Source organism: Syngnathus floridae, chromosome 2 (assembly GCF_059516105.1).
Source record: "Syngnathus floridae isolate MCC-2025c chromosome 2, RoL_Sflo_1.0, whole genome shotgun sequence".
NCBI classification, from domain to species: domain Eukaryota; kingdom Metazoa; phylum Chordata; class Actinopteri; order Syngnathiformes; family Syngnathidae; genus Syngnathus; species Syngnathus floridae.
In genome coordinates, this window is record NC_142414.1 from 25,779,528 (window position 1) to 25,803,467 (window position 23,940).

Consider the following 23,940-nt stretch of genomic DNA (forward strand, 5'->3'; position numbering starts at 1 on the left):
TCCCTCGCTCTCTCTCTCTTTTGCACTCCTTCACGTCTGGGGAAAAATGCGTTTCTATGAAGTTGTCACCGTTTGCATGTACCTATGTGTGATGGTTCAAACAAGTCACGCAGAAGTGGTTTAAGTCCACGCACGCACACACCCACCTCCTGTTCCCCCTTCACACCTCCAAGCCAACCATCCGCCCTCGTCCTGCCAGCCCCTCAAAGCCTGTTCAAATGAGTCATCAGCTTTCATCCAATGGTGGCAGTGACACTCAGACTCGGATCAGCAAAACACCAGTATTTATGTTCTCGTGTGCTGAGGGGAAGAAAAATCAAACGGAGCACGGGGCTTCGCTTTGCCCACAACACAACCGAGCCCATAAATTTGGCATAATGTACACGAATGACATTTTTGGAGGTGTTGAACCAAAAAGTCGACCAGTCATTGATGTTCGGTGACCAAAAGTACCGTATTTTTCGGACTATAAGTCGTGTTTTTCTCCTCATAGTTTGGGTGGGGGGGCGACTTATACTCAGGAGCGACTTATATGTGAATTTTTTTCACAAAATTCAAAAATACGCGATGTAGTGAAACCGCGATAAACGAACCGCGATGTAGCAAGGGATTACTGTAATCTGAACTGCAACTGCGGCGCATACACGGCGGTGTTTTACATAAAGGACAAAATATTCGATCACGGGATTTAATGATTTGGAGTGACTGATTCTTTGATGAAATTGTTGTTTATAATTATATGGGCCTGTGGAATATTTTGAAGTGCAACCACCGTCAGCGGCGCGCACCCGGCATTGTTGACGTAAAGGACGATCGATGGATTTACTGATTTGGAGTGACACAGATGGTTTGAGAAAGGTGTTATTGATGTTATAGTTATTTGGATAACTGTCAATATTACGTCAGGCCCGATCTCAGCTCTTCATTTGTGTTTATGTCACGTTAGCATACCGTATCGTTTAGCCTGTTGTTACTCGTTCATGTCTGTTCTTGGTGTTGGATTTTGTCGAATAAATTTCCCCTACAATGCAACTTATACTCCGGAGCGACTTATATATGTTTTTTTTTCACTTTATTGTGCATTTTATAGCTAATGCGACATATATTCCGGAGCGACTTTTAGTCCGAAAAATACGGTAGGCTAGATTTTAGACTCACTGAAAGCAGGTTTAAGTAGTGGCGCAGGGAATCAATTTTGGCGATTTCATTTGTAGCTTCCATGAAATCCAATTTTTTTCTGGAATGTTCTGCTGCTCTTGCTGATATAGCAAATTATTGTAATGACTTTGTAAGGTGCTTTTCTCTTAGCTTGCCAAGACTTGACAGTGTTCCCTTACTCACACACATCATTACATGTGGAAATAACATGCATGGAGCCTTCCGGCTCCATTAAGTACTAAAGTCAGCAAAAGACACTTCCGTACAGGTCTTTGGAAGTTCAAACAGAAACAGGGGGCTTAGCTCACAAGGGGCTTAGCTCAGCTCGGCCTCATAAAACTACAGATGCAAGGCAGGAAAGAACCGAGCTCAGATTGTTTCTTGTTTAGGAATCCAAATCCAGTCCGCTATCAATCCATTTTCTACCTCTTAGCCCAATCATAGTACAAACCCACACACTCTCACATGACTTCACAAAGAAAGAGCACCCGCTAAGCAAGTGCGGCGTTGTCATGCAAAGCAATTAGAAAGGACTGATCATTCCTGACAGCTACAAAAATGTTATTAAGCTCAAATGACGGCCCTTTGCTTCGGTAGAGTAGCAATTATGAGGACGATGGGGCTGTCATTTCACTACAGAGGCAATCAGATGGAGAGTATCCGTTACAGGTAACCTCAAAAATGTTAAAAAAGATAGGTAGATAGATAGATAGATAGATAGATAGATAGATAGATAGATAGATAGATAGATAGATAGATAGATAGATAGATAGATAGATAGATAGCATTAGCATTTTAGTCATTTCCTTTTCACCAACTTCACCATAAAAATTTCTTTTTAAAAATGCTGTGGATTACACTGCGATATCGAAGTCAATTAAATTACCGTATTTTCCGCACTATAAGGCGCACCGGATTATAAGGCGCACCTTCAATGAATGGCCCATTTTAAAACTTTGTTCACATATAAGGCGCACCGGATTGTAAGGCGCACCTTCAATGAATGGCCCATTTTAAAACTTTGTCCATGTATAAGATATATACATTTGGCCCGCGGGCCAGACTTTGGACACGCCTGCTGTCGTGGCTCAATATTGGTCCATATATAAGGCGCACCTGATTATAAGGCGCACTGTCGGCTTTTGAGAAAATTGGAGGTTTTTAGGTGTGCCTTATAGTGCGGAAAATACAGTATATAGGAAATAATTTTCTAAAACAATTAAATAAATAAATTGGAAAAGGACAACAACAACAAAATGAGTCTATAGTCGTATAAATAATGTTATGGAGCAGGAAAAATGTGTTAGTAGTTTCCAAGTACTGTTGTTTGAAATTCCAGAATGGAGTTGTGTATTTGTGCCTGGAGCCTCACCTTCAGAATCCCATTTTCACCGGCGGGCTTTGCAAGGCTGCAAAGGATCAATCACAGTAACCTGGCCAGCTTATCTGTTCGCCATCAGAGAACCATTTCACCCGTTTGTTTGTGTTTGAGTAGTTCATCAGTTCTCACTATGAGGTCAGCCGTGATTCATGAGTGCAGCAAAGAATAGAAAGGCAAGACTTGGAAAGTAGGAGGGGGGGGAAATAAAAACAACAGGAAAAAAAAATCGACAGGATGAGTTTCTTCTCACTAAACTAAAGTGCAAAGGCGGCACAGTGTTTTATACGAGCTTAATTTGCTCCTGAAACTTGGCATTTTTTGCAGCCTTAACAACTGCATTGAAATCCTAAACTGTGGCCAATATTCAGAATGTCATGTAAATGGTCAGCATTGTGCCCTCTAGTGGATAAAACTAGCAACAACAAATATGTTGATAGAAAAATAGGAGTGAATATGATTGGGCCCACGGGCTGTATATTTCACACCCCACTATTTTCGCCTTGTGAGTTTTTTTTTTTTTTTTTGTATTGTTTTGTGTCAGAGAACGACAAATCTGTCAATCGCAAACCTCCAGATGTCCCTTTGTGTGGTTACGGAGGTCACAAGGTCCATCGAGATCAATTGGGCCTTGTTAGGTCCATCTTGGAGGTCATCAGATAGAAAGCCCTCATGATCCAAAGCAACTTTTTAACCCCTTTTTGCATTTTTAGGCACAGTGCAGATACTGTGGTAACCTTTTTTTTTTTAAAAAATAATTGATTGGAACTATTTTCCTCACGAATTTCAGCTACTTATTGCCATGGTTGATCGTTTGTCTGTCTCTCGCTTGCTGCACCACAAATGGGGACAATAAAGAACGTCGATGAATGTCGAGATTAAGAGGCATCAACAACAGGGAGGAGGGGGCGAGCTTCCCACTCACTTATGACACCATCCTTCAACGACGGCAGTGGGGGTGGAGCGCAGACTTGTTTTGAGTCAGACAACTTTATTTTGAAGGTCGCCTTGGTCTTTAGATAAACAAGAAAGCGACTGAAATATCAGAAACTGTCAGCAAGGTAAGAGATTTTCTGAAATAAAAAAAAAAAACCAATGGTCTGAACCACTTAAAAAGCATTTTTAAAAGAAGACAAGATGAACGTCCTAGGATCACCTACATCCGTCTAGCGTCAGCTAAGGCCATGATTCATCTCGGTGCTGTGAGTCCACGAGACTAATGAGCCATTGTGAGGTTGGAGCGACGCGAGACGAGGTCAATGGAGGAGGACGATAATGAGGGTGACAATGATGTGTAGCCTTGATTAGAGCCTGCGTGGCGCTAGGTGACCTTTGATATCACCTGGTGACCACTTCCACAATGTAGCAAGCACTTAGCTCTTCGCTAAGTGTGAGTGAGAGGCCTTAAATGCCCTACGCATGGTAAAAAAAAAAAAAAAAATACACAAAGCATCTGTGTTGATAGTCTTTTTTATTGTTTCTAGCCACCTGATCTCGTCTGCTCCCTTTGCGTCAACCCATCGGATTTCTCCGGGCACTCGTGTCTTTGGGTGTGCCTCGTTGTCTCGTCAGTTTTTAGATCCTGGTTTTCTTTCACTCGGTGAATCTCCTTTTTTTTTGGCTACTTTGGATTTCTATCCTTTTTTTTTTACACTTGTCTTTTTGTAACTCAACAGTTGTAATTTCCTGCCTGAACTCTCCTAGGTACACATTCATTCCTTCTTTTTTTTTTTCTTTTTCGCTATTCTCAAGGACCAAGACAAACGTGGATGGATGAAAGTCAAGTGCAAAGATTTTATTGGCTTGTAATCAAAAGCAACTCCTGGTGGGTCGAGCTAAAAGCAGGTACAATTCACACCACTGGCCAAAAGTGTGAAAGAGCTGCCATCTCGTTCTCAGCAAACATACCCGATAACAACAAAAGATGTACAGCGTTTATTTCCTCTGGGCCAAAACACATTTTGCTGTTGGAGTGTGAGCTTTTCTGGGTCACACTTGTTTTTTTATATATATGACCTTTTGCATGGAAGCAAAATATATCCGTTTCCAGCTCGTGCTATTTTGTGCCTCACAAGTGTGAATGTTTACAACTCAATCGAGTGGGGCGATGGGGTGACGATGTCCCAGTGTCCCTTTTCTAATTACCTGTCCGTTTCCGTGCGGGTTTTTATCTGTTAATGTCTACCGACGTGAACTCGTGAGGTGCTGAAAACAGAATTTATTCTTTTTCAACGACTGCTCTTAAATGCAGGACAGAAATATCGACCAAAAAAGATGATTATGTAGCGAGCGTACAACAACTCACAGGTATAGGTAATTGTTAATCATCATGGTCACTTGTTTTTCAACACCGCTGTGGATTGATTCCAAACTTAGCGTTGCAAAGATGACTATGTATTATTTATAAATTGAATGAAAACACTTTGGGGAGAAGGAATTGGATCAGACATGGAATGACCACGTTAAATAGAAACCTTGTGCAGCCCGCTCTCCCGTCCGTCCCTTTTCGTCTGATGCCATTTTTATTTTTCGTGGAATTGTTCAAAGAAAACACACAGCCTTAATGTGAATACATGTCAGCCTTGCGTTTGAGTTTGTGTGACTCAAGTCTTTCGAAAAGTCGACCTTAGAAGCTGCAGAATTTCAAACAAGGGCAATAAAAGACGACCAAAAAATAAAAATTGTTTGGTTTGTTGACATCAAAGTGCTGCGCTGTAGCGGCTAACCTGAGGCTACGGCTGAAATGTAAATAAATTCTACACGTGAAGGCGTTTCTGCCCTTGAGACTTCACACCTCAATTCTGCTGTGAAGGAGAAGACAAAAATATTTGTCAGACATTCTTCATTGTAAGGATGGAAAACATACATTTGTAAATTTCGGTTTCAACGGAGAAGCATATAAAAGTAATCCATCACAATTAAATCACATCGTTATCTTCATAGAGCCAATTTCCATAGCTCTTTTCCGTCTACATTTTTACTTTCATTAAAAAAAAAAAAAAAAGCTTTTCATAGCAACGGCTAAAAATAAAATCATAAAGTCATTTGGTACAAATTTTGTCATCACGACCACCTGAGCAGAGCACCGAATGAAATCTTGTCGAAGCCCCCACCTCGCCGTTCGACATCATTTGTGCAAGATGATGTTTATTTTAGCAACTGGCTAATTCTGGCCTGTCCCCATCTTTGCAGAGACTGTCGAGAGGCCCATCATATTTTTGGCCACATAATTACAGAGAAATGAGCTTATCTGGGCTACTCATTAAATGGGGCGAGAAGGAAAAAGCCAAAGTAGCACAAACGTGTGCTACAGAGAAATTATATCAATGCAGATTTTACGTTAGCATCATCTGGGTTAACACAATTACATTCCAGTAAATAGAGCTGCTGTTTGACAAGCTGTTTTTATTTTTTTCCCCTTGATACTTGGGATGCTTTCAAAATTTAGATGCGTCTAACTGCCGTAAATGAATAATTGAAAAACATTTTCAGGCGAGTGTTCCCAGGCACAAATAGCGCCGCCTGTTTGCGTTTGGGGTGAAACAAGGCGCCTTTCATCAGCAATAGGAAATGGACGCAACAGGGCTCAGCGGGCACTGTGAGATTGCATATGCATAATGCACGAGCAAAGAAATGCCAGTCAATGAGTAATTAATTTCCAAATCAAAATGCAGAGCCGAGTAGACCACACTTCAATTGTTAGTGGTTCAATGGGTTTTCATGCAAGTAATTATAATCATGGTTGTATATTTTTTTCTTAAAATATTTCCGTTTTTCTAAATTGTTTTGTGTACATCCCATTGAATGTGTTTTTTAATTATTATTATTATATAATTATTTTTATATAATTATATATATTTAATTAATATATCAATAATATGAATTTAATTATATATATATTTAATTATTATAGTTATATAATTATATAATTATTCTAAATTGTTTTTATGTGTTCTGTTTTGTGTACACCCCATCGTATGTGTAGTTTTTAATCGACCTTTTATCAGTAATATTTCATAACTGGTGAGTTTTATTTCAAATCCAATGTGAAGCTGTATGAATTATTGAAAAAAAATCAGATGATAAAACTTTATGACCTTACTGTAGTGCAGTGGACCTTTTTTTTTTTTTTTAATCCCACAAAGTCTTGAGAATGGAGTCAATTACTTTCTGTATGTGGATAAGAAAAAAAAAAAGCCGTCTGCTCCACAAAGAGTAGAATCAGGTTGGTGAGCAGATGGAGCAGTGAGCCATGCGAGCCTGTTCTCACCGGTCACGAGCCTCATCCATCATCTGCTGATCTCCCTTGCTCATCATACCTGAGTCTCATTAAGGAAATGAAAGCTTAATTGGAAATTGTGTTAATTTTCCGGCATGTTAGAAACTCAATCCCGGTTTGCATCTTGGCCCAAATTCCCGCCACTCGTGCCACAACATGATTCATGCAAATGCGTAATGAACTGGAAAGCTAAAAGTTTGTCTTCGTCACAACATACGTGAATCGGAATTGTGATGCGCATTAAGAAGATAGCGTAGACCGTAGAAGATTATTGTTGTTGTCATCCTGGACACACACAATGAATATTAATGTGATTTATAATGAAACACAGAAGGCCAAACTATTATTCATAAAACATCCCCCCATATCCGCGCCACCACCAATTTCAATTCGACCTTTAATATCTGCAGCTTCTACTACAAAGTAATATGTAGCCCACTTTTTCAATTCTTCAGACCTTCCAGCTTGCTATCGATGTTATTCAACTGGTGAAAATGAATAAATCAATCAATCAATGAAATTATACTCACCAGAGAAGCATTCATATTTGCAGCATTGTTTTGTATAACTCATAATTTGAAAAGACGAGATACAAAAAAACTATTCCACATGCTAATGTTAGCTTAGCGTTTCGCTTTGCCTTCACTCAGTATTGCTGTAAAAAAAAAAACTCCAAATTCGACACTTTGCTGATTTCCTCGTCACTCTTGAGTGACATCTGCGCCCATAGCTGTGGCCAGCATCCGAAAAATAAATCGAGGCCTCGCACGTTCTCCTCTGTTGTCTTTTGTTAGCATATCTTGTTAGCATTCATTGCGGCGTAGCTCATTTTGACTTCAGGGGTTGGTGATGGAATATATTTATGATATAAAGTATATGACTTTGGTAGCTGTATCATGCTAAATTGACTTTTTTGAGCTTTTACTATTTTTTTTTTTTTATTAGCTCTTACATTGTGCTAAATATTCAAGTTTTGAGTGAGCATTGATAGCCACTACTTTTCCAAGTGCATTGCGGGTCATTTTGAGTGCCCTACATTTCTTCTCCCTAGATATTTGGACACCCCTACAAAATGACGTAACCCCTTTAAAGCACACTGTATCAGGAATAATTTGCAAATTCGACACTGTTGTGATCCAATTTGGAAGACTGCCATTCGTTCAGATGGTTTTGTCGGCGACCTTCACAAATGTCTCAAGTAAATACAAACAAATCCAAGCAAACTATACCGTCCAAGTTGGGGATCAAAAATATTTTTCTGTTTGTTTCAGATATATTTCCGTCAACCTTGGCTGCTGTGTGTGTCTGTCTGTTTTGGAGATGATTAGGGATCAGAATGAGCCTCCGGTTAGAGACGCCCATCCAGCTGAGTCTGGCTTGTCCTTCAAGGTCAGCGTGATGCAAGATTCTCCGTGGTGCTCACATCTACCCAGACTTCAGCTTCGTATCTCAGGTGAGATGTTTCTGTCAACAGGCTGCTCCAAAATAAAAATAAGAACAAAAGACAGCAAAATGGGGTCACGTCTAACGAAGGTGTTTGTTGGGCTCCGCTCTTGTTTGAAGTCCCGCGAGTTGGGTGGCTCTTTAACATATGAATGATGCGCTTTGATAAAAGCAGTTCTGAAAAGTGGCTGATGATTATGTGCGAATCCGAAGCGCTTGTTGTGTGATCATGTGCAGATGAGTGTGTGGGAGGTGTGTGCGTGTGTGTGTGTGTCTTAAACCGAGGACATGACTCGCCACACTTGACGGGGAGTTCAGCCATCTACACATGCACAGTGGATTTATCACTGTAGCAACGAGAAAGATGTTGAATCATGTCGTAGACTGCTAATTTTTTTTGCAATTCGGGTACACAATAGGCTCGAGCAGTCTGAAAAACAAGCACAAATTGTTCTGTGTGCGTTGTGTGCGTCGTGTGTGCGTTGTGTGCGCGTTTGCACGTGCTCAGTGTCAGTGAGTTTAAACATAAAAGACCAGAATGGTGAGAAAGGAAAAGACAAGATTAAGACAGATCAATGGATTGAATGGTGAAGACAAAAGAAAGCAATCTGGGTGCAGTGATTCCACTTAAATTAAAAATAAATTGAAATGAATGATAAATTAAATTAATTAAAATTAAAAATTAAAATAAATAAAATGATATTAACGGGGGGGACTGCAAATTTAAGAAAATAGTAGAAAAGTTAAAAGTATCAGTAGAATGTGTGGATGGCAACATGGAATTTGATAAATATTTTTATTTAAATATTTTGAATAAATAGGTGGATAGTGTAGATTAAATATGGTTAGAAAGGTAAGATTTACGTTAGGTGCGATATAAATATGAGCTATTGTTGTTATATAGTCTGCAATGCAGCAATACTGTATATTTCGCCATATTTATGAATATTTATGAATTATATTCAGCAAGAGTATATGATATTTATATATGTATATTTAGTCATATTTATAAATATTTATGAATTATATTCAGCAGGAGGTCGAATTTTTTTTCCTGAAAAAATCACCGTGACGTCATAGCCTACGCATCGTAAAATGCGTATTGCGCAATCGTCGGGAGTCGCTGATGTACACTGTGAGTTGGATTCCCGAATATGACGGCTTTTATAGGTAACACTTAAAAATTAAAAACATGTCAAAAAGTTGATGTGCGAGAAAAAAGTAAAGATTTATTTGGTGTCAGCGTTTTAAAAAAGCGGCGTCACGTAGCTTTCTCTGAAATGTGCTGATGATCAGCGTTATCTACGAGGCTTCAAGTTCACCTTTGACCCCGTCTTCTCTGCACTCTGGCGAGTGACTCAACCAGGGTGTCATTTTTTTTTTGTGGGAAATAATGGCCTTAAGAAGCTTTTCAGACTTGACACAATGAAAAAATAAAATGAGACGCGGCAAAGTGTTGCTTTGGGTTAGGGTTAGGGTTAGGGTTAGCTTCTCGTAAAAAGCCGCTGTCTTCATTATTTAATCATCAGAAACCTGTCGAATCAATACTGATGCAGCATGAGCTTTTTTTTTTTTTTTTTTTTTTTTATCCCAGTAAACAGCTCCCACTGCTGGCATAGACGCCTCAGGCAGGCGGCACACGATGCAGCAAAGACTTTCAACATCCACCATTTTACATGAAACTGCGCAGGTGGAATCATTTTTATTTATTTTTTTAAAAAATTAGATTGTGTTCATTCACTGCCAACGCATCATGAGAACTGGATGACCAGTGCTACCTAACCAAATAGAAGGCATTGACAACCCCGACACCAGCTGCTGTTATTTTTGTTCCGATGATGTATAAGATGGAGTGCGCCAAGTGTACTGTGGGGGCTGATGGTGTGGAATGTGCCATGTCCTACTTGCAGCCTTCCCTCCTCTCTACCGGTCCTCAGTGAGAGAGAGCATCACACTCTTCCCACTCGTTTGTCCTCTACAAACTTCACTCATCTTTGGATGCAAAAAAAAAAAAATGCTCCTGGACTTTGGTTGCTTGCACCCAATATAAAAAAAAAAAAAATGGTGGGAAAAACTAATTCGCCCCATTGATAACCCTAACCCTAACCCCTAACCCTAACCCCGACAAACTTCATTAGTTTTAACATTCTAGAAAGAATAATTAGAAAAAATACTCATTTTAAAATGCAGCGGTATAGATCTGCACTACATTTTCCTCCGTTCTGGAACAACCCAACTACTGTACCGGATACTGAGAAAGACCACTAGAGGTCAGCAAAGGCAGGATTTTATTTCAAGTCCTTTAGATTTCATAATGACTAAAAATACTGATTATTGTGAAGTGTGAACCTCTTCACCTGGGCCTTCCTCGAGTGCTTGAGAGGGTTCTGTGTGAGGACCTGCTTCCTTTCACAGACCATGCATGCTGGATTCAAGGTTTCAAGTGTAAATGAGAGAAAGTGAGTGACATTTGATCGATCCAGAATGTGGGATGTCTGTGTGAAAAACAAAATCGATTCACCGCTGCAAAATGTAGACCCAACAGCAGTTGAGCAGCTTGAGTGGTTCAAACTAGAGTTAGTGTTAGGGTTTCAAAGTAGGGTCTCAATTAGGGTTAAGAATTCAAAGTAGGGTTTAAAACTCGGGTTAGGGGGTTTAAAGTAACATATCCCACTAGGGTTAGTGTTTAAAACAAGGGTTGGGGTTTTTAAACTAGGGTTTCAAACTAGTGTTAGGGTTTCAAACTAGTGTTAGGGTTTAAACTAGGGTTTTAAACCAGGGTTAGGGTTTCAAACTAGGGTTTAAAACTAGGGTTAGGGTTTCAAACTTGGGTTAGGGTTTCCAACTTGGGTTAGGGTTTCCAACTACAGTTTCCAACTAGGGTTAGGGTTTCCAACTAGGGTTTACAACTAGGGTTAGGGTTTCAAACTAGGGTTTCAAACTCAGAGTTCCAACTTGGGTTTGGGTTTCAAACTAGGGTTAGGGCTTCAAATTTTTGTTTCCAACTAGGGGAGGTGTTGGAGGTTTTATTCTCATCTTTTCAGGTGAAATATGTGCGTTGATGAAAATATTTGTACCTTGTTTTTAACTAAATTAACACCACTTACTGTCACCAAATACATTTTCTCATGTATTAGGAGGAGTTCATCTTCTATATCCCATCCCTGATGTGCAAGCTGCACTAACTAGAAGCCTTCCACAAGTCAGACTACCTCCCCTCCTCCTGATGCTGGCATCTGGCCTTGACCTTGACAAAAACCATGACACAAACCATAGAGGCAATAAAAAAAAAACGGTGTAATGAGGCCGAAAATAGCAACAGGGTACTGAGCGAGAATGACCCCCCGTCCAACGTTAAACCCTTGACAGGCCTGTGAGAGTAACACATCCATAAGCCCCAAATCTCTTTAATACAACACCCATTAGGAAAGTGCTGAGCTCTTCAGCAGCTAAGACGAGCACTTCAGCACTCAGCATTCACGGCCCGTGCTCTACATACCATCCACACTGAAACATAAAAGGAGATATTTATAGAGCCGTTTGAATCGCTGCTCCGTTCGTGATTCGATTCACAACCACGGGAAGAGTATTCCGTGTGAGAATCCAGGTCACACAGGTTAGCTAAATACGCTGGCGATATACGTAGCGTCAGAGGCATCCTTGTAAAACACTTCATTTTTATTTTTATTACGTTCCGATTCAATAATATGACGCGGTCTCGGGTATCAAACACTCCTTTATTGTCACTTTTGGTTTTTGTAGCACCCCACTTCTTTCATATGCCTTTAAGCATTTTCAATAAAGGTAAAAGTGTGTGTGAAATGCTCTATAAACATTTTATTGGTCATTTAATTTGATTTCCAACTGCTGTCTGTGTTTAAATGTGTAGTTATTTTTCTCTAAAGTGTATTTTCTAGGCGTCAGTATTCCAGACCGGAGTCGATAAATTGAATTTAGATTAATGTGAGATATTTCTTTGACTGTTGTAGGATTCAATTTCAGATTTGCTAAAATTGATTAATCATGAAAACTGAGGTTCCAGCGTATTTATTTCTCAGTTTCTGGTTAAACGGGCTCAATTTAATTGGACCTTGATTAGTTCATGTGAAAGTGAAAGCAGATACTTGAACTTTGGAGCAACCAGTAAAACACATTCAAGCCCAAAAAGCATTTCATCTGACAAGATAAACGATTGGTGCTCCTCATCAGGAACGCACGAGTGCAAAGACCTTAATATGTTGATGAGTGGTCAGTTCTGTTTGCAGTCACGGCTGGATTAGATATTAAACGTGGCCTAAATCACTTTGTGCTGACGGATTTGGAAAGCCGTAATCCAAGGTGCGCCTTTTAAAAGGCAGCGCCTCGCCACCGTGGTCCAATCGTAGCCAGGTCCCTTTCCGAAGATCTAAAAGAAACGCCGCACGCACGAGGGCCGACGCTAAGCGCCAACCGCAAGCATGAACGGCACCGAGGGACCTTATTTCTACATCCCCATGCTGAACACCACCGGCGTGGTCCGGAGTCCTTATGAATACCCTCAGTACTACCTTGTCAACCCGGCGGCCTACGCGGGTCTGGGCGCTTACATGTTCCTGCTCATCCTGCTGGGCTTCCCCATCAACTTCCTCACCCTCTACGTCACCATCGAACACAAGAAGCTGCGGACCCCTCTGAATTACATCCTGCTCAATCTGGCCGTGGCCAACCTCTTCATGGTCTTCGGAGGATTCACCACCACCATGTACACGTCCATGCACGGCTACTTTGTGCTCGGACGTCTGGGCTGCAACGTGGAAGGATTCTTCGCCACCCTGGGCGGTGAAATCGCCCTCTGGTCCCTGGTGGTTCTGGCTATCGAGAGGTGGGTGGTGGTCTGCAAGCCCATCAGCAACTTCCGTTTCGGGGAGAACCACGCCATCATGGGCTTGGCCTTCACCTGGATAATGGCCTCGGCTTGCGCCGTGCCTCCACTCGTCGGCTGGTCACGGTACATCCCGGAGGGCATGCAGTGCTCCTGCGGGGTCGACTATTACACTCGGGCCGAGGGCTTCAACAACGAGTCCTTCGTGATCTACATGTTCGTCTGCCACTTTGTGGCTCCGCTTGTCATCGTGTTCTTCTGCTACGGCCGTCTGCTCTGCGCCGTCAAAGAGGCGGCCGCCGCTCAGCAGGAGTCCGAGACCACCCAGAGGGCCGAGAGGGAAGTCACCCGTATGGTCGTGCTCATGGTGATCGCCTTCCTGGTGTGTTGGTTGCCCTACGCCACCGTGGCCTGGTGGATCTTCACGCATCAGGGCGCCGAGTTCGGACCGGTTTTCATGACCATCCCGGCCTTCTTTGCCAAGAGCTCCTCCATCTACAACCCGTTGATCTACATCTGCATGAACAAGCAGTTCCGCCACTGCATGATCACCACCATGTGCTGCGGGAAGAACCCCTTCGAAGAGGAGGAGGGCGCCTCCACGACCACCTCCAAAACCGAGGCCTCGTCCGTTTCCTCCAGCTCCGTCTCTCCTGCGTAAAAGGGCCGTCAAACCCGATCGACGCCGTCTACTGTCCAAGAAGAGTTCTACACGACTGAAGGCTACCGTCTACTTCAACTTCTTTTTTTGTATTTTCACCAACAAGTTGGTTCAAACTAAAGACAGTTGCAGGGAAGATCCGTTGTTTCCGTGTGTACAGAATATTCCACGACGAGAGTTTCCCTTAGCTCGAGGGAAATGTCGGATCCTATATTGATAGGGCTTATCTTTGAACGTAGAGGCATGTAATCAAAGGCAACGTAAAATAAAACGCACTTTGCAAATGACTCGTTATGTTTATGTTTTACTGACTCAAGTGATGATGTAGTTTCTTGTTGCAAGGAATAAATGTGAATACCACAATCGGAATGTCTTGAATCACTTTCTGCTAACTGTGTAAGAATTAAAACGTTGCATTTGGAGTTGCGTCTCGACACACCCTGGGTCACCTTCAAGGACGTGCGGTCTACGCCTCCCCTGCCATCATGAAAAGAGGTAAAACACATTAAATTGTTTTTATTATAAAGTCATTTCCCTTTTAATTTCAATAGTTTTGTATCATTTTGAACCAAAATCGCTGAATTTTTAGTTATTATAATACCGAAGACGATTCGCTCGGAGGAGCCAACTTCCTGTCTAGCCTCTTCTGAGGATTGCGTAATCACACGGCTGCTTATGTTGACAGGCTATGCAGTCTCTGTCTTTATGTCGCTGTTAAGTGTTCAAACACGGTTGCTATATTAACTAATTTCCGTAGTTAAGATGGTATATATAATAGTTTTTTTTGTCATCTGTCTGTAACGTCGTGTTTCTTTAGATGAACAAAACGGAGGCTACGAAAAAAGTTCTCCACCCTTACGACAGAGGGTGCTAGTGATCCCGGGATGCTTCATGCGCCTACCTGTAGAATAAGAAATCTCCAGTTCAAATTTACAGTGAACAACTGAGGACCAGTCGTCCATTTGTTTTGTTTTTACATTTCGTTTCAGAAGGGAGGATTACATATCCAAACGATTTTAAACGATGGAGTTTCGGTCGAAGCAGGAGGTCATCAGTAAAGGAAGAGCAACTCCGGAGTTAAAATGTTTGGGAATATTTGTCATTTTTCCACACGTCCTGAGTGTTAGTCACCTAAATGTTGAACAGAGGCTGTGATGTACCGAAGTCAAATTCCTTGTTTGGCACGCTCAAACATGGCGAATAAGAATTCTTGAAATGTTTAAAAGGTTTGACTGGGACAACGGGACTTCGGAGCAAACGGAGTGGTACGCACGATCGAAAACAAGTTTTTCATTCCATGTGCTTTATTGGGTGTTTTTATGTGTGAAGACTGCTGATATGAGATTTTAATTAAAATAGTTCAAATTAAATAATGAATAAGCCACACTAGAGCAGCGTTCCCCAACCTTTTTTTGTGACACGATTAGGTGCTGGATAGTGTTGGCTCGTGAGTGAACGATTCGTTCAAAAGAACTAACCTTTTCAGTGAACGAGAGTGAGCGAATCACTTCTAAAGTGATTCGGGTTTTTTTTTTTAGTTCATATGACTTCAACCAGTAAGTATCGGTAATGCGCATTCAAGCTGGTGCCACCTCGCCGTAAAAAAAACGAAGAAGAAAGTGACGTAACTTCCCGTTCATTCAAATTTTCAAGAGTTTTTATTCATGAATGAGTTGTGAATTGTATTTCCGTTCACCAACGAACGGCTCTGTGAGAGAATGAGTCAGTGATTTGCATTTCAGGTTCATCGCGAGAACGGATCAGTGAGGGAACGAATCGTGACTTTCCCGTTCGCGAACGAGTCAATGGGTCAACTGCCTTCCTTCCCATGCATCAACGGATCAGTCAGTGAACGTGTTGCGTCTCCCTCCTGGCGTGAACTATGTAAGCCAGAATGTAGATTTACGATTTGCCAAGGACAGAAAGAACCACTCACCGAAACAGCACTTCTTTTATGCACGTTTTCTCCAAGCTAACGGCTAACTTAATTGCATGGAGGCATGCGCCGTTATGCAACAACGGGGAGAGTATGCTTCTCTTTGGGTAATCTTTACTACTTTATAGTAGTTTTTAAATAACGTGTATGCATATATACGCCTAAATATTGTTATCTAATATATCTACTGCAATTTCACATTAGATTGCTGGTTTGAAATTTACTTTTATTATTATTATTATTGTTGTTGTGTTGTTGTTATTATTATTTTAGTAAACATTTATGTTAAAACTTGTCTGGTGTTTTATTCCTTGTTTTTATATTCGCCAATTAAAACATAAAAAGCAGACATTTGGTTAACTGCTTTATATGACAATAGGTATGTTTTACGTTGTTATATGAGTTGGTGTCCCCCAAAATAACAAATGTCGGCATAACGGATTTATTTTTCAACCTTTTATTCAAACACAAATACATTCAGTATAATAACACCATCAACTACAATCCAACAAATACAAAATTAAAACATCAATATCACCGCTGTCTGTCGCTCACTCGTGAATCTTCGCGAACGAACCTGAAGATGGCGGTGCACCTAATAGAGTGTCCGAATGACGTCACAGATCAAACAGCCAATCAGAAAGTGGGGGTGAGGGCGGGTGTGGCACTTTTTACTTTCATTTAAGCTTTGACCATGATTTTTCCCTAATGAAATGGCCTGTTATTAGGAACACCTGAAAATGGCGGTGTACCTAATGGAGTGTCCGTGTGACGTCACAGATCAAACAGCCAATCAGCAAGTGGGGGTGAGGGCGGGTGGGGCACTTTTCACTTAAACCAGGGGTCTCAACCTCCAGTCCTCGAAGGGCCACGTTCCAATATGTTTTCCAAGTGACCCTCGTTAAGCGCAGGTGCGTGAAAAGTTTTAGCTTCTTTCATGTTCAAAAGGAGCTAAAAGTTTTCACGCACCTGCACTTAACGAGGGAATCACACAGACACTTCATTAGGTACACCGCCATTTTCAAGAGTACCCAATAACAGGCCACTTTATTAGGGAAATATCATGGTCAAAGGTCACAAGTGTCAAGCTCTAGTCCTCGGGGCCACGTTCCAACATGTTTTCCAAGTGACCCTCGTTAAGCGCAGGTGCGTGAAAAGTTTTAGCTTCTTTCACGTTCAAAAGGAGCTAAAAGTTTTCACGCACCTGCACTTAACGAGGGAATCACACGGACACTCCATTAGGTACACCGCCATTTTCAAGTGTACCTAATAACAGGCCACTTTATTAGGGAAATATCATGGTCAAAGGTCACAGGTGTCAAGCTCTAGTCCTCGGGGCCGCGCTCCAACATGTTTTCAGAGTGACCCTCGTTAAGCGCAGGTGCGTGAAAACTTTTAGCTTCTTTCACGTTCAAAAGGAGCTAAAAGTTTTCACGCACCTGCACTTAACGAGGGACTCACACGGACACTCCATTAGGTACACCGCCATTTTCAAGTGTACCTAATAACAGGCCACTTTATTAGGGAAATATGGTCAAAGGTCACAGGTGTCAAGCTCTAGTCCTCGGGGCCGCGTTCCAACATGTTTTCCAAGTGACCCTCGTTAAGCGCACCTGCGTGAAAAGTTTTAGCTTCTTTCACGTTCAAAAAGAGCTAAAAGTTTTCACGCACCTGCACTTAACGAGGAAATCACACGGACACTCCCTTAGGTACACCGCCATTTTCAAGTGTACCCAATAACAGGCCACTTTATTAGGGAAATATCATGGTCAAAGGTCACAGGTGTCAAGTGGCCTGTTATTAGGTACACCTGAAAATGGCGGTGTACCTAATGGAGTGTCCGAATGACATCACAGATCAAACAGCCAATCAGAAAGTGGGGGTGAGGGCGGGTGGGGCACTTTTCATTTTTCGTGAAGCTTAGACCATGATTTTTGATTATTTGATGTATAAAAAAAAAAAAAAAAAAGATCAGTGTGTGTGTGGGGGGTGCTCAGTGCCCCCCCCCCCCCCCCCCCAGTAATGCACCTCACCGCACGTCACTGGTCACCTTGGACTTAGAGAATTTGTTCTGGCTGGTGGGGGTAGGGGAGGGGGATTATTTATTGTTAATCATAATACAGTACATGACTCAACAGCACTTATCACGACGAGGATTGATGTGATTAAAAGAAAGGTGACACTCGCCAAAGACGTTCAGGATAAAATGACAGAGGCCATGAATATCTAAATCGGCTTAATAATTAGAATATTATAAAACTAACGAGCAGGTGTTAATGTGATTCTGATTCAAGTTTCCTGAGTTTGGCAGAGTGCCAAGTTGGGAGTGTTATGACCTTCAGGTGTTGCCATAGCAACCACTATAGAAACCAATCTAGTCTGGAATACAGATTTGCAAAAAAAATAGGAGTAGGACGAAGTCTCTATGAATTTGTATGGAAAACTTTATTTTGATAATAAAAATAGCATTCGCAGACTTCTTTTGATAGCTACATATACAGTGTAATCCATCTCAAGGAAAGAAGCTGGATAAGTCAACATCTACTTGTACTTAGACTAATGTTATGTATAGCTACACGGATCAAATAAAGCTATGAACAATGTCATATTTATATATGCATAGTTTTATAATAAAAAAAAAAAAAAAAAAAATGGCCCATATACATTTACTGCTCTTATCAACACATCCACAGTCTGGAGCACATTAGAAGAAATAATGTTTGAAGAAACACAGACTGCATACAAGTGCTCTATAATACAAAGGCAGGCTAACCATCGAGAGATTCAAACAAACAAATAGCTTGAGCGCTCATTCGAAAAGGTCTTTACATACCTGATCCAGAGTAAATCAACATAGTTCCCATAAATCATCAGGTCCATTCAGAGATTAAAAACACATGATCACGTTCTTCATAAATTTCTCTTTTGTACATGTAAAAGGCAACATTTTTATTCCTCCACAGGTTCCTCATCATCACATAGGAAAAATCTTTACAGGATGGCCCAAAAAGGTGAACATAAAAAAAATAGATTTTTTTTTCTTCTTTTTGTGTGGACGACAGTGGTCATGTACTGAAGAATAGAACCATGCTTTAGCCGGGAAAGGAAAAGTCAAACCAAGAGCTCGACCTTCTCGAGAGCTTCGGTCTTGTGTCCTAATTAAGTGTGCCTTCAGTAGCCGATGCAATTTGTTGACAAACAAAACAAAACAGTGAACACGTTGAAAAACAGCAGTCAGACTCCAGTGCGGTGACAATTGTGGCTCAGCATGGCAGTTTGGTCGTCTCCTGTGCTCGGAATCACAAAAAGCAATTCATGTATTCTCATCTGAAATGGGCTTTGTGATTAGATCTTGCAATTTTATTTCAACAACATGCTATGGCTGCTGTGAAGTAGGGGACATTTTTATAGCACATGCTGGCCAAGTTAGCATTATTAGCATTAGCAACTAAGATATTGTTTCTATCTTATTTGATTTGAATGAATTTAATTGGCTCATAGCAACACGCTAATTAGAAAGCTGTCCGATTTCTTAGTTTGGGGAACAAAAATTGTATCAAGCATGCTTTTCCAAAATACAATTTTACCATTTCACCACGCTCACTCAAGAGATGTGCCAAATTAAATAAAAACAGCCATCAGACACACCAAAGAAATAAATTATTTATGAAATCAGCACTCTACTTTAAATCCTCCAGTTCTTCACTTTTGAACATTATCATATTTTTTTCACAGTTCTTGTAAGCCATTGGTGATTTGTGCTATTATTTGTTCGTTAAAATAAAAAAGTTGGGGGAAAAAAAAAAGCACAACTGGAAGCATGTCATGTAGCGTGTGCGTGGGGCAAAACATTTCGACTCAGCAATGCAGACAAAAAGCAAAACCACCAATTTCATACGCAGGCACAGACAATACTTGGATTATATACGACGACGTGTTCATGAGCAACGCAACGATGACAAAACAACCAGTGTAAGCTGATGGGATTGTACTCCTGCTGTTTTTAGGAATCTCTGGATGAGGGTCACAACGAGTCAAGTCGACCATCGGGGAGAGGGGGTCTTTGTGAGTCCGGTTCCAGTGTGAGGGGTCGGCTGCGCTCTAGATGCTGAGGTCTTTGGGGCATTCTTTGTACAGCTTTCTCTTGGGCTCAGGGAGCTGCTTTGGGCTTTGGCAAAGAGTGTTCTTGTTGTGGCCTGTCTTGTTGTACGCAGCATTGTTGTGGGCAGCATTGTTCTTCATCATGCTGTAGTAGTCTTTGAGTCTGGGTGCCGCCATCGCCGCATAGTTCCGCTCATCTTGCCCGTAGTTGCTGTCGGGGGAAGAGTCCCGCTCCGTTCCAAAACGTCTCTCCGGCGTCCCGTTCGCCCGATGTTGCTCGGAGGAAGCGTCTCGCGTCAGGTTGCCGTTCTTGGCGGCTCGATGGTAAGCGCCGACCCCGGGGAGGGACGAGGACTCGGCGCCGTTGTTGGAGCGCGCGGGGGAGGCGGCCTCCGAGTCCTTGAGGAGCCTTCGCTCCAAGAACTTGCGCTCGGGGGTGAGGAACCCGCCGTCGTCGCGCTCTCGCTCGGGCGTACGATCCCGTCGCGCTCGCTCGGCCCTGCGATCCATCGACTTGGCCCGCCTGCGGTCGGGGGAGAAGCTGCGCCTCGGCGTCGGCGAGCGGTCGAGGGAGCCGCGGCGCTGCGCGTGAAACCTCCCGTCCAAAGTGGAGCTGCTGTTTGAGAGCCCTCGGCCCCTGAGTTTCTGCGCGGCGGCCGCAGCCTTCTTCCCCGAGTTGTCTTTCCTCAGCGTCTTCAGGAGCTTGGAGATGCCGCTTTCAGACTCGGACTTTTTGAATTTGCGCCCTCGCATCTTCTTGTTGCCACTGCTACCGTTGCTGTTATCTGGAGACGGCTGTCTGGGGGTGGCGCTGTGATTGTTATTCCAGGTGTGGTGAAGGTGAGGGGTAAACTGTCGGGCTTGGTAGTCCATCTGATCCCACCCGGCCCTGTCCCTGTTCCTGTCTCGCCCACGCCCAGCCTCCTCCCGGCGTGATGGTGTGTGAAGGTCTGGTGGATAACTGGAATCCAATGAGGTGTGATATCGGCCGTTGGCCGGCGGCGTTCTCACTTCCGAAGTGTTTTGTGCCCCGGGTGTGGGAGGGTACCCGTCATTGCTGCCGTCTGAAGGAGAGGACCAAAAAAAAAAAGGTTCAATAGAGGGACACGGCTGTAGTGACACGACGGAACCACTGGGCGGGGATTTAAAGCGACTCATGCATACGAGTGCTCATTTGCATGTAGCGGGTATGGCTCACACTGATACACGAGAACCTTCTCGACACGGAGGTTGCCCTGAAGCCACACACGGCTTCAGTACATTTTGCCTCCGGGGCTGCAGGTGAGATACAAGAGCGGGCGAGTGCGGGGTTATCAATGACACAGCGCTCATCGGGGGAACGGACAAACTAAAAGAAGGCGGGTTCGAAAGATTAGCCAAGTTGCTATGACGGCGGCATCTGATGAGCGAGTTAGTCCTGCTCCTTTCCATCATAATGTGGAAAGTTGGACTCCAGGCACGACATGACAGGAAGCTTGACACAAAGAAGGATGCAGGTCGGGATGAGCTGATAAAGGTTGTGGGAAGAAATCAAAAAAGATGATGGGAAGGAGGAAGGGGGGGATCATGACTGACTTCTGGCTACAAACCGTGGTTTGATTTTGGCCCATTAGGTAGAAACAGGGCTCTCCCATCTTGTCATTCCTCATTGTACCCACAGCGAGATGAGGAGCCATCATCGCTGGAGAGAGCGAGCGGGAAGGAAGAGCCCAGGCAAGAGAGAAAGGTCAGAGAAAGGAGAGGAGAGGAGAAAAACAAATAAAAACAGACAAGAAGCAGATTTACATTTCAAACTAGGAGATAGTATAACACTTTCAAGAAGAAGAGGAAAAGTTGAGGCAAAAATTCAACCTGAGAATAGGACAAACAATGACAGGAACTATCCATTAGAAGAAACGACCACTTTTGGACAGCTATAAAAGCTCAGATCTCAGCCCACGTCGGCCATCGTTCACAATTTGAGAAAGTTGAGAGCTGAGGAAAATGTCAACCTACCGTACTCGGGTACAGATCCGTCCCCGCGTTTCAGAACGAGCCGTGCCCAGCGCCCTCCGTTCTTGATCAGTTCAATGGCACGTGAATGCTTCATGTTCTTTGTGCTCTCGCCGTTAATCTCCAAGATTTCGTCTCCCACCTTGAAAAGAGCAATTTTCTCTTTGTGAGCGATGATGACGAGCGGATGGAAGGAAAAAAAACCCAAAGAACGCTCGGCTAACTTTTCATACCCGCATCTTGCCATTCCTGACAGCAGCTCCGTCTTCGGCTAGTCTCAACACATAAAGGTCCATGTTGTATTCTCGGCCTCCCCTCAGGCTAAAACCAAAACCTTTGCTGTCGCGTTCAAGGTCCACCGAGTAGAACTCGTCCTGCGAGTTACGGAGAGAAAAGATCAAAACATTTTCTTTTGTGCAATAATTTCAAAGTTGATAAGTGAAGCATTCCTCACCTGTGATGTTTGTGTAGGTGGAGGAGGAGGAACGCCTTTCGACTTGGAATTATTCCTTCAAAACCATGGCAACAGTGTTTACGATTTACAAGAAATATATATATATAAAATATAAAAATAGATAAAACATTGCTTAGTATTTAGAAAAAAATAGATAAATATGGATAAATATGTAAACAAAAATAGATCAAATATAAATAGATCAAATAAAAATAGATAAAATAATAAATATAGCTAAAACATTTAGTATTTAGAAAAACAGATAAATATAGATAAAAATATATACAAAAATAAATAAAAATAAAATTAAAAATAGATAAAATAAAAATAGATCAAATAAAAATAGTTCAAATAAAAATAAAATATAGATAAAACATTGTTTAGTATTTAGATAAAAAAATACAGGTAAAAATATAAACAAAAATAGATCAAATAAATATATCAATTCTCTATGTGCACCCACCGAGATTCTTTGGACTGTTGAGGAGTGTGTGTGGTGGTGATAGTAGCGATCTTCTCAGCATTGGTTAGCAGAGAAGCATTGGAAGACTCTGGGCGGGGATCAAAAAGACAACAAGTTGCAGATACTTTTGAAACAATGTCTCATTTGGGGATCGCAAAATAAAGTTGGACGTGATAAACAAAGTCTTACCATCACCGGGGATGATCCTGAGCGAGACGGTGTTTCCAGCTTCCTTGATCAGGTTGACGATGTCCGAGTGGGACTTGTTGGTGATGGAGCAGCTGTTGACGGCCAATATCCGATCGCCCACTTTCAGCTTACCGCAGCGGTCGGCCGGGCTGCCTTCGATGATGCGGCCTATTTTGTGAGGCATGGCCACGCAAGCATTTCCAGCTTTTCAATGTGTTTGTTTATGTGTTGATTGATTATATTGATCAAGGAGGAAAAAAAGAGACAAAGGGAGACAGGAAGACTATCAATTATCTTAGATTCCCCGCAATCAGTTCAAGCTAATGAAATCCCCGTACATGCAAATGATTCCACAAGCAATCCGTCTGACGTGTAAATCAAATCAACGACACACTTTAGGAATCAATGACATCACAAGATGTATTGCCGTCCACCAAGGGCCATAAATATTTTGTGAGGCTCCTCAAAAACATCTCAAGTGGAAGGTCTCACAGGGTTATTCAATTCCTCCATCCTTCATTCTTTTGACATTTGTATCGTGTCACTCCGTCCAGCTACCTCACGGGACATTTCAGGATTTAACACCACATCTGCTAAACACAACACCAAACCCGGGTCACAAGGTGACGATGATTTACGCTTCGTTGTTCCCGCTGAACGACGCCTCGTAAAATGTATTCGTTTTTAACGTTATTTTTATATCTCGACTGGCAATTCTATCGGGAATGTGTCAAGCGCTAGCACATGAAAGTCCGTTCCACTCACGCTCTCTACCGGAGCGAGAAGACGGCAAAACCAAAAAGCCTCAAAGGCTTTGGTGGTATTAAGACGGGTTTGTTGACGAACCCCCCCCCCTTGCTAAGTAACATCATCGTCCCGTGGGAACCTTCGATGCCATCTTTCTGGCAAAGACCTTGGCGTGACTTTGGGCACACGGAGGTAAATCAAATCAAATTTGTCGGAGGAATAAGCTCATCACCGGGCTGAGCATCTTTTGATCGTTGCAATTTTTGTTGTTGACGGCC

At 42.3% G+C, this 23,940-nt stretch overlaps 2 protein-coding genes and 1 long non-coding RNA gene across 18 annotated transcripts in view; 2 read left to right on the forward strand and 1 right to left on the reverse strand.

The window, feature by feature from the left end:
- The window catches only part of LOC148402826 (uncharacterized), a 45,876-nt gene extending 29,935 nt beyond the window's left edge, over positions 1 to 15,941 (forward strand). The window contains exons 4-5 of one of the 2 annotated variants that reach the window (XR_015854440.1): positions 8,087 to 8,268; positions 15,523 to 15,941. This is a non-coding gene — a long non-coding RNA (uncharacterized LOC148402826). Of the gene's footprint in view, positions 1 to 4,288; positions 8,062 to 8,086; positions 8,269 to 15,522 lie in introns of those variants that run through there. The other variant, XR_015854441.1, reaches the window with a different exon arrangement.
- Positions 12,620 to 14,143, forward strand: LOC148402828 (rhodopsin). Its single transcript, XM_088362292.1, has one exon. It carries the CDS (start codon positions 12,716 to 12,718, stop codon positions 13,778 to 13,780), a length of 1,065 nt encoding a protein of 354 aa, XP_088218418.1. The 5' UTR covers positions 12,620 to 12,715; the 3' UTR covers positions 13,781 to 14,143.
- Positions 15,942 to 18,142: 2,201 nt separating the features above from the next.
- The window catches only part of LOC148402829 (membrane-associated guanylate kinase, WW and PDZ domain-containing protein 1-like), a 46,135-nt gene continuing 40,337 nt past the window's right edge, over positions 18,143 to 23,940 (reverse strand). For 13 of the 15 annotated variants that reach the window (XM_088359546.1, XM_088359470.1, XM_088359462.1 and 10 more), the window contains 6 exons: positions 22,916 to 23,119; positions 22,727 to 22,814; positions 22,264 to 22,318; positions 22,043 to 22,183; positions 21,813 to 21,951; positions 18,143 to 20,881 (listed from right to left, as the gene is read on the reverse strand). In XM_088359546.1, coding sequence (XP_088215672.1) covers positions 19,818 to 20,881; positions 21,813 to 21,951; positions 22,043 to 22,183; positions 22,264 to 22,318; positions 22,727 to 22,814; positions 22,916 to 23,119 — 1,691 coding nt within the window. In that variant the 3' untranslated portion in view covers positions 18,143 to 19,817. Of the gene's footprint in view, positions 20,882 to 21,406; positions 21,499 to 21,812; positions 21,952 to 22,042; positions 22,184 to 22,263; positions 22,319 to 22,726; positions 22,815 to 22,915; positions 23,120 to 23,940 lie in introns of all 15 variants that reach the window. The other 2 variants (XM_088359588.1, XM_088359501.1) reach the window with 2 other exon arrangements.